This window comes from Suillus subalutaceus (genome assembly GCF_016647625.1).
Source record: "Suillus subalutaceus strain FC151 chromosome Unknown DFJ58scaffold_19, whole genome shotgun sequence".
NCBI classification, from domain to species: Eukaryota; Fungi; Basidiomycota; class Agaricomycetes; order Boletales; family Suillaceae; genus Suillus; species Suillus subalutaceus.
The window spans coordinates 464,074-473,272 of NW_024540268.1; the positions used below are offsets into that span (position 1 = coordinate 464,074).

Genomic DNA, 9,199 nt, shown 5'->3' on the forward strand with positions numbered 1-9,199 from the left:
CGCCAGCCGTGCCACGCAGCCAAATAAGGTGTCTCTTCCTCGGTTTTCTAATAATCCGTGGATGTAGTTGAGAAGATCAACTCTGGTCCCTCGCAAACATTTCGGATGGGGCTGACGATCGGGGGAGTCATTTCAGCACCCTTGACAGCAACCTGTGACAGCATCTTCCAAGTTCCATCAGACGATATAGTGACTGTACATGAGGTCAGAGAGAGGGAGAACGAATCACATAGAATACTGACTTAGATTTTGATTCGACAAAGGGTCGTAGCAGTCATTCATCTCGTCAATAAAATGACTCAGGGAGTACTAGTTGGGGTGTGTCGGGCGATTGAACAGCGATGGTAACCTTGAAGGACAACGTACGAAGTTGCTTGAGCTGAAACGGTATCGATTTAATCGATTTCAGCGTTGTGGAAATGCTTGCTGGATGGTGGTGGTATGTGAATCAAACAATAGACGCACGACGATAAGAGCACGATGGGTCCCTCCGAAGCATGCACTGCATCGTGGCATGCTCCCGTATATACCGAAACATTTCTCGAATTCCAAACCTGGATAAGGGGCATGCTTTCTCACCGGTTTCCATGGCAGTTTTAATTATGTAATAATTGAGATGAGAAATTAAAAATAACTGATGCACACCGGCGGTTGCTAGTATTCCTAATATTAATTCGGGTTCTGACACAAAAATTTTCAAACTCAGCACAACCTTATCCTTCAGACTCCAGAGCAATGGATGCTATGATGGATAATTTATCCCGAGAACTTCTTCATTGCAACGTATTGAATCTGTTGGCAGATATCAAGAGCTTGGGCTTGAACTCGAAGACCTGCTTACAGTAACTTGATACTTAGGTCTTGAAATCCGAATAAGGACTCCTTCCGACATTGCCACAGCCTCGCTGTGATGGCTTGTTCAAACACGTGACGTTACTACTCGCCAATATAGGCCTTTGCGGCCATATTTTTCTCCGGAAAAAGTCGAAACGTCTGACGGCCCCCGGCCCCTGCCAATGACGCGAAGGTTCCTATTTGAGAGCAACAACATTACGTTTATGTTTGTTCCTATTTTGAATCAGAGTAAGCGAGCGAGCACCAACACATTGTACTTGTGACCGTCATGTCTAGGCTTGCCTCCAGATCTATCAGAGCCCTGTCGAGCGCACGCTCTGCCTCGAACCGTACCCTCGAATATGGCTGTTCGGTCCTGGACAAGATCAATTTCATCCACTCCTGTACGCGCAGCAGTACATCGCGGACCTACACTCGCAACTCTGCCTCAGGCATCCACGCCCCAAAAAGCTGCGCCGTCGTTCGGCGTAGCATCCCCACAATGTACGTCCCACTTTTTTGTCTCTGACTTGTTCTCAATGGATTATTGATGTACGTCCAGGTCGATCCATGTTCATACAGACAGAGACTACGCCCAATGACGATCTCTCAAATTCATACTGGTGTAGGTGTCATGGGCGAAGGAACGGCCGAGTTCCTTGACACGCGATCAGCAGTTAAAATCTCCACTTGCAATCCGTCTTATGGGCATTGAGGGTGTCAAAGCTATTTTTTACGGTCCGGATTTCGTCACGGTGTCGAAAGACAGCGAAAACCCGTGGGCAGTCATCAAGCCAGAGATTTACTCAATACTTATGGAGCATTTTTCTGCCGGTTTACCACTTTTCCGATCGGAAGAGGACAGAGAAGCCGCCGGCCCTCAGGACACTCAGATTCTTGACACGGACTCTGAGACGGTAGCGATGATTAAAGAGCTGCTTGAAACTCGTGTCCGACCAGCGATCATGGAAGACGGTGGCGATATAGAATACCGAGGGTTTAGTGACGAAGGCTTTGTGAAAGTTAAATTGAAGGGAAGCTGCAGAGGGTGCTCATCTAGCGCCGTAACGTTGAAGTCTGGAATTGAGAGGATGTTGATGCATTATATCCCGGAGGTGAAGGGTGTAGAGCAGGTATGTTCATACGTCCCTGCGGTGTTTGCCTCTAGCTGATGATAAATCAGATCTTGGATGAAGAGGAGGTCATTGCATTGGATGAGTTTGCCAAGCTCGAGGAACGGCTGGCGAAGAATGGAAAGAATAAAGATTCCAAGTGAGTCGCTTCTGGCATCAGTGGTGGCTTAACGAGTTTACTCGCACAGGATGGCACGATATATGTCCGTATGAGAGGCTGTTACCTTACACTACTGAAGTTGACTTTATACTCGATGCCTGCTGAGCCCTCCGATGTCTACTGTAGATCATACAAGTAATCTACAATTCAGGCGTCACGAGGGTAATGTCAGAATTATACATATTCCCACCTCACAAAATGATGACCAGGGGACCGACGGTGTCAGCAGCAGCCTGGCTTACTACAAAACCTGCGACATCGTCTAATGTCGTACAAAAGGCCAAGGCACACAGCAGATTTGTGGGAAACATTGACGCAGGACTAATTATGGAAGGTGAAACCGAGTTTGAGTGAAAAGCCAGTATCAAAACAATGTTTGCAAGCGATTGGTATTGTCAGTCATAACTTGGGAGTCATTGTCGATGATCTCAACGCGCGGGAGTACACCGATATTTTTAATAATCACGGTGAGTTCCTACCAGCCTGCACCACTGGTCAGGTAGTAGTCGGATAGAGGAGGCACGTTCGAGCGGTTCGGATGACAGAGGATGACATTGGACTGACATCGCTTGGTTGACGTAGTTTTGACAGACATAGGACAGAGCAGATAACGGGTGCATTCGAGGAGTAGTTAAGTGGAGAGGCAGATGTCTGGCGCGCAATTTATCATTGGCCAGGGAGTAAAAACGGGGATCAAGATCGTGACTGATAGAATACAAGTCATGGGTATAAATGAGGCTGGGGCGCTTCAGCTACACAGCCTATAATACAAGCTGTGGAAAATATGTTACATATAAAAGGTACCAGCTCAGACTTCCAGTGTACTCAACTCTGACTCGACATAAACGCACATTGTGTTGGGGTATCAAGATATATCATAGTAAGTTATGGTTTTGGACTTTGTCGAATGAAAGCTGAGACAGGGATGCACTCGGTAGTTGAAACTGAGGATCATGTCTTCATCCATCATTGGAATTCAGGAGGCATCAGAGATAACGCCCAGCCAAAAATTCGAAGGACATACTGGTTGGGTCACAGGGACCATACATCTGCCAGACGGACAGCGGATGATGACTTGTTCAAGCGATGGCTCACTGCGGATGTGGAACCTGAAGAATGGGAAACAGATAGGAGACGACTGGCGGGACGGAGATAGTGAAGTACGGACGATAGCATTGTCTCCGGATGGGAAGAAAGTGGTTAGCGGCGGGAGTGTGGATGGCGCAGTGAGGTTGTGGGACATCGACATAGGCAAAGTCGTCGCGAAATGGATGGGACATACGAATGCGGTGTGGTCTGTCTGCTGGAGTCGAGATGGTCAGCGAGTAGTGAGCGGCTCCTACGATGGGACTGCAAGGGAGTGGGACGTGGAGAACGGAGAGACAGTCCTGGGTCCGATTGAGACTTGGCACGAACGCGTGGAGGCAGTTGTCTACTCGCCAGGCGTGACCATGTTTGCGACTGCTGGAAGCTCGGTTCCTGATTCTGAGTCCGCAATCAAAATCTGGAATTTGAAGACAGGCGAACTTGTTGCAACTCTCAAAGGACACACAAATTGGGTGTATTGCCTGGCTTGGACCCAGTTGGCGCTTATATCTGGGTCAGTTGATTCCTCAATTAGGACATGGGATACAAAAACATGGAAGGAGATCGCTGTGCTCGGTGAGCACACCAACGCTGTCTATGCCATTGCATATCACCAAATGGTCGCATCCTCGCAAGCGCATCCTACGACAACACAGCTCGATTGTGGAATCTCGACAACGGCCAGCCCATCAGTTCCCCGCTCAAACATGCGCATTTCGTGAACCGCGTGTCCTTTTCAGCAGATGGAAAGCTGCTAGCTACCGGCTGCGATGACCACAACGCGTATATATGGGATATTTCTGCGATATTAAAAGAGGCTGGCCTCGACGACCTTCTTTTGGACCAGCGCGACAAGTCGCTACTCGCTGTACGTGACGATCTCATCAGCAGTTCTCTTTTCATTTAAGCTTGCGCATTCTAGACTGATGCTACACCACATCCTGTCCGTCAGTCAATCATGGAGTCCTCTCTGGTACCCCGTGGTTTTTTAGAGGACACACCAAATCGTGCTCACGTACGTCGTTAATAATGCCTCATGCACTGGTCCTGTTTTTATTGTCTTAATGGTCTCAGTTGTCTGTACAACACCGTCCCCGGCCTCTATCATTGCCATCGCGTAGAAACACTCTTCGTGGCCGTTTTTTGACTTTATTCCGCCCCATACACCCCGACTCGGATGCACACGATGCGCCACCCCGACCCCGTCCTTTCCACTTGGTTCGAAATCATCTTTCTGGCAAGTCAGGTGGTGCAGACATCGAGTTGCACAAGCGCCCCCCAAGAGTAGTTGAAGTCTCCTGCCGGCCGAACAGATACGTATGTCACTTTATCCTTCTCGGATGTTCAACTCCTGATATCATTTTCTCCTTATTTGCCAGCCGCTACTTGTATGTCACTTTGTCTTCTCGGATGTTCAACTCCTCCTGATATGATTTTTTTCCTTCAAACTCTATCTCACATCACGTAGAGAAACGATTCAGCAAGAGAGAGACGGAGGCCAATCTGGGAAAATCCTGCTGCAAGCAGTTCACGCCCTCCCAATAGCACCATCACGCAGAAATTCAGCGGCCCAGCTCATACCCAGTCGTCTTCGCAACTGCATGCTGCCGTTTCCACCACCACTGCACCTCCCATCGTCGCTAATACAACTTCAAATACTAATCGTCATGCCACGACCACAAACGCTGGTCGCTGGGCTCGTTTCTGGCACTTTATTTGTTGCACCTCTTCTGAGTATACTGACGGCCATCATTAATCTTTACGACGATCCATTACTTCCCATATGTTATCCCATCCCTCGAGTACACACAATGAAGGCATAAATTTGTTTATCGCATACTTTATTGGGACCTCGTGTGGAGCCCCGTACATGGGAGCCACGCAATTTGCTTCCACGGAACGATTCTTCTTACATATGGTAGATGGTATATGTCTGGTTTCTAAACTTCATTATCGACGTAGTTATTTGTAACATGTTTATAGGAGCGTGATTACCGGCGTTGGCAGCAATCTTACTTGCATCCAGCCTCAGCTGGCTGGACCCGGCAGTGTGAAGAATACATCGTGTGGAGTCTACAATAAAGCTTATAGCACGTCACCCGTCATCCACTGATCGTGGACACATATACAGCAGTTGCAAATAACGTGAAATATGAATACTGCGATTAGCTCGGCACATAAATAAAGACTGCAACATCGTCTAGCGTCGTACAAAGAGCTAGGTATTGCAAAGGCACACGGCAGATTTGTGAGATGCGTTACGCAGAACTACTTACTAGTAGTGAAGGCGAAACCGAGTTTGAATGAAAAGGCTGGTGTCAAAATAAGGTTTGCAAGCGACGCGGATTGATATTGTCAGTCGTTACGTGGAAGTCATTATCGATTATCTCAATGTGCGGACGCCGATACAAGTATCATTTGTATCGCTGATATGTTCGGTGATCATGACAAGTTCCTGTCAGCCTGCACTACTGGTCAGGTAGTAGTCCGATTAGCACTATAGCTGAGAGGAGACACATTCGGGCGGTTGTGATGACGGAGACCCATCCCTCGATGACGGTTGGATTGACATCAGGTATCATCGCTTGGTTAATGCAGCTTTGACAGACAATAGAACAGCCTGAGCCAGACGACGGGCGCGTTCGAAGAGTAGTTTTGCTGGAGAGGCAAATATCTGGGGCGCAATTTACCATTGGCCAGGCTGTGAAAACGGGAACCAAGATTGCGACTGATGGAAATATAAGTCATGATCAGAAATGAGGCCGAGGGCCTAGGCTTGGGCGCTTCAGCTGCACAGCCTATCATACCAAATGTGAACGTACCAGCTCGAATTTCCAGTACTCAATTCTGACTTGACCTAAACGCCCATTGTGTCTCGGTGTCAAAACACATCGTAGTAAGTGATGATTTTGGACTTTGGTGAATGAAAGCTGAGACAATGATACACTCTATAGTTGAAACTGAGGATCATGTCTTCATCCAACGTTGGGATTGCAGGGTGGATCAAAGATAACGCCCAGCCAAAAATTCGAAGGACACACCGATTGGGTCACTGGGGCCATACATCTCCCAGACGGACAGCGGATGATGACTTGTTCAGGAGACTCGCTGCGGAGTATGGGACTTGAAGAGTGGGAAACAGATAGGACACGACTGGCGGGACGGAGACAATCAAGTGTGGACGATTAGCGTTGTCTCCGGACGGGAAGAAAGTGGTTAGCGGCGGGTGTGTAGACGGCGCAGTGAAGTTGTGGGACATCGACACAGGCAAAGTCATCGCGAAATGGATGGAACATACAGAAAAGTGGTTTCTGTCTGTTGGAGTCGAGATGGTCGGCGAGTGGTGACCGGATCCCTCGATGGAACTGCAAGGGAGTGGGACGCGGAGAAGGGAAAGACAATCCTCGGTCTAATTGAGACTGGGCACCAACAAGTGCACGCAGTCATCTGCTCGCCAGACATGACCATGTTTGCAACCGGTGGATGCGACAAGTGGACTCCTGGAACACTAGCGCAACTGGTATACACAGTACGCGAGGAACCAGTCAGAATTTGGGATGCGAAGACAGGCAAGCTTGTCGCCACTCTCAAAGGACACACACTTTGCGTGAATCAGTTGGCTTGGACCCCGGATGGAAAAATACTTATCTCCGCGTCAACCGACGGGTTGATTAAAACATGGAATACTTCAAATTGGAAACAGATCGCTGTGATGGGGCACACCGACATTATTAATGACATTGCAATATCTCCAAATGGCCGCATCCTCGCAAGCGCATCGAATGACAACACCGCACAATTGTGGACCTTGACAACGGCCAGCCCATTGGCTCGCCCCTCCATCATACGCTTTACGTGCTCTGTGTGTCCTTTGCGTCCAGATGGAAGACTACTAGCCACCGGTTGCCTTCAATGATAACGCGTACACATGGGATGTTTCTGCAATATTACAAGAAGCTGGCCTCAACGACCTTCTTTTGGACAAGCGAAACAAGTCGCTACTCGCTGTACGTGAAACTCTCATAAACAATCCTCATTGCACCCAAGCTTATGCTTTCTAGACTGATGCTACACGACGTCCTGTCCGTCAGCCGATCAAGGTCCTAAATCAAGTACCCCGAGGTTTTTTCGACGACATACCTGACCGTGCTCACGTACGTCGTTAATTATATCTCATCCAATATTGTTTTCATCACAATGTTTTCAGTTGTCTGCACAATACCGCACCCACTCCCTACCACCACCATCGTTTGGACACACCCTTCGTAGCCGTTGTCATCTTTATTCCGCCCTATGCACCCTGATACACGCCATACGCCATCCCGCCCCCCGTCCTTTCCACTGGATTCGAAATCGTCTTTCTGCCAGACGAAGCGCTGCACATATCGAGCTGCATGAACGTCCCCCAGCAGTAGTTGACGTCCCGCTTTGCCAGGCCAAACCCGTATGTCACTGTATCCTTCTCGGATGTTCAACTCCTGATATCATTTTCTCCTTCGAACTCTATCTCACATCACGTAGAGAAATGCTTCAGCAAGAGAGAAACGGAGGCCAATCCCGAGGCCAATCCGAAAAATCCTACTGCGAGCAGCTCACGCCCCTCCCAATAGCACCGTCACGCAGCAATCCAGCGGCGCAGCTCCAAACCCAGTCGTCTTTGCAACCGCATGCTACCGTCTCCACCTCCACTGCACTCCCGTCGTTGCTAATGCAACTTTGAATGCTAATCCTCATGCTACGATCAAACAACGCTGGACGCTGGACCCGCTTCTGGCTCCTTATCTGCTGCACTCTCCTGAGTATACTGACGGCCATCATTAATCTTACGACGATCTCTTACTTTCCATATGTTATCTATTTCCCGAGTACATACAATAGAGGCATAACGTTGTTTATCGAATACTTTATTGGGACCTCGTGTGGAGCCCACACAACAGGAGCCCCGGAAATTGCTTCCACGGAACGATTCTCCTTACATATGATAGAGGTAGATGTCTGGTCTCCTAATCTCGATCATCGACATGGTTATTTATTGTGTTGTAAGGCCATGATGCATGACGATCGGACTCGGTCATATTCCTGTCAATGAGCAACTCGGTCCTCATGTCAGTCAACTTAGTACTGGGGACTTGAAGGTCCTCGGTATTTGTTTTCAATATCCTACTCCCTCAGAGGCAATCCATAAGTGACATCGAGATATGCATATGTTTATTTGAACCAGGTCATAAAATAATTAATACCACACTATTAAGCCAACCTATGACAACATATTTACGAGCGGTAGGTGGACCTTGTAAACAGATGCTATCATGGGGATGGTATCATTAATCCATTGAACCGAAATACGGCTCCGTAACCGGACATGACTCTCATTCACTGACGCCTGAACGCTCAATACTGAGGCGCATTCATTGGGTACTGGTCTTGATACGATTCTGGAGACTTGTAATCTTCGCTTGAGGGGAAGCACGAGGGCTGCAACACAAGTAGATGATCACAACGGCATACTCCATGAGCATATCCATTACAAGGTAGATCTGCCATTCGCACCGTGAAGATGTGAATTTTGCGAGGGATCGCTAGTGTCGGCTTGGGTAGGTTGAAGGTTGAGGTTATCGAAAAACGAGCTCGAAGAGAATGTGGACAATATGCTGTAGAGCGTCCGAAATAGCCAGGAAGGGAAGTGCGACGGAGATGGCCTTCAAGAGCTGAAGATAATGCGTAAGAACATTGGTCGGATAGATGACGGTGCTTCGAAAAGCTCACCTGCTTGCGGTCTCTCATGACAGAGCGGATTTGGGTCCATTGGTGCACGCAAATGCCGACAAGGATAATGTATAGGACGGCAAAGAGGATGACACCGGCTCTGCGCATAATGTTCCCACTCGAGCTTGAGCCCGAGCTAGAACTTGTCTCATCGGAGATACCGGTAATGGTAAGGATGAGAGCGATCATGCCGAGGAGTTGAAGAGGCGGAATGGTCTTT

The 9,199-nt window shown here is 48.4% G+C and overlaps 3 protein-coding genes across 3 annotated transcripts; 2 read left to right on the forward strand and 1 right to left on the reverse strand.

Annotated features, from left to right (window-relative positions):
• Positions 1-1,085: 1,085 nt before the first annotated feature.
• Positions 1,086-2,326, forward strand: DFJ58DRAFT_771595 (uncharacterized protein). Its single transcript, XM_041389156.1, has 5 exons — positions 1,086-1,202; positions 1,249-1,338; positions 1,397-1,457; positions 1,490-1,967; positions 2,018-2,326. Exons 1-5 carry the CDS (start codon positions 1,124-1,126, stop codon positions 2,108-2,110), a joined length of 801 nt encoding a protein of 266 aa, XP_041247503.1. The 5' UTR covers positions 1,086-1,123; the 3' UTR covers positions 2,111-2,326.
• Positions 2,327-3,564: 1,238 nt separating this feature from the next.
• Positions 3,565-5,046, forward strand: DFJ58DRAFT_168336 (uncharacterized protein). Its single transcript, XM_041378999.1, has 6 exons — positions 3,565-3,789; positions 3,850-4,081; positions 4,136-4,228; positions 4,288-4,530; positions 4,593-4,601; positions 4,682-5,046. The coding sequence occupies exons 1-6, from the start codon at positions 3,752-3,754 to the stop codon at positions 4,967-4,969; spliced, it is 903 nt and encodes a 300-aa protein (XP_041247504.1). The 5' UTR covers positions 3,565-3,751; the 3' UTR covers positions 4,970-5,046.
• A 3,770-nt stretch (positions 5,047-8,816) lies between these two features.
• DFJ58DRAFT_168385 (uncharacterized protein) lies at positions 8,817-9,184 on the reverse strand. Its single transcript, XM_041379000.1, has 2 exons — positions 8,980-9,184; positions 8,817-8,921 (listed from the first exon to the last, which is right to left on the reverse strand). The coding sequence occupies exons 1-2, from the start codon at positions 9,166-9,168 to the stop codon at positions 8,826-8,828; spliced, it is 285 nt and encodes a 94-aa protein (XP_041247505.1). The 5' UTR covers positions 9,169-9,184; the 3' UTR covers positions 8,817-8,825.
• Positions 9,185-9,199: the final 15 nt, after the last annotated feature.

Excerpts from the sequence above, each read along its gene's own strand:
- DFJ58DRAFT_771595 (XM_041389156.1), top strand. The coding sequence starts at position 1,124 with ATGTCTAGGCTTGCCTCCAGATCTATCAGAGCCCTGTCGAGCGCACGC. Across the intron at positions 1,203-1,248 it reads CCGTACCCTCGAATATGGCT|CAGTACATCGCGGACCTACA; the intron begins GTTCGGTCCTGG and ends CTGTACGCGCAG. Across the intron at positions 1,458-1,489 it reads GATCTCTCAAATTCATACTG|TTCCTTGACACGCGATCAGC; the intron begins GTGTAGGTGTCA and ends GGAACGGCCGAG.
- DFJ58DRAFT_168336 (XM_041378999.1), top strand. The coding sequence starts at position 3,752 with ATGGGATACAAAAACATGGAAGGAGATCGCTGTGCTCG. Across the intron at positions 3,790-3,849 it reads GAAGGAGATCGCTGTGCTCG|CGCATCCTACGACAACACAG; the intron begins GTGAGCACACCA and ends CATCCTCGCAAG. Across the intron at positions 4,229-4,287 it reads ACACACCAAATCGTGCTCAC|TTGTCTGTACAACACCGTCC; the intron begins GTACGTCGTTAA and ends TAATGGTCTCAG.
- DFJ58DRAFT_168385 (XM_041379000.1), bottom strand. The coding sequence starts at position 9,168 with ATGATCGCTCTCATCCTTACCATTACCGGTATCTCCGATGAGACAAGT. Across the intron at positions 8,922-8,979 it reads TCATGAGAGACCGCAAGCAG|CTCTTGAAGGCCATCTCCGT; the intron begins GTGAGCTTTTCG and ends CATTATCTTCAG.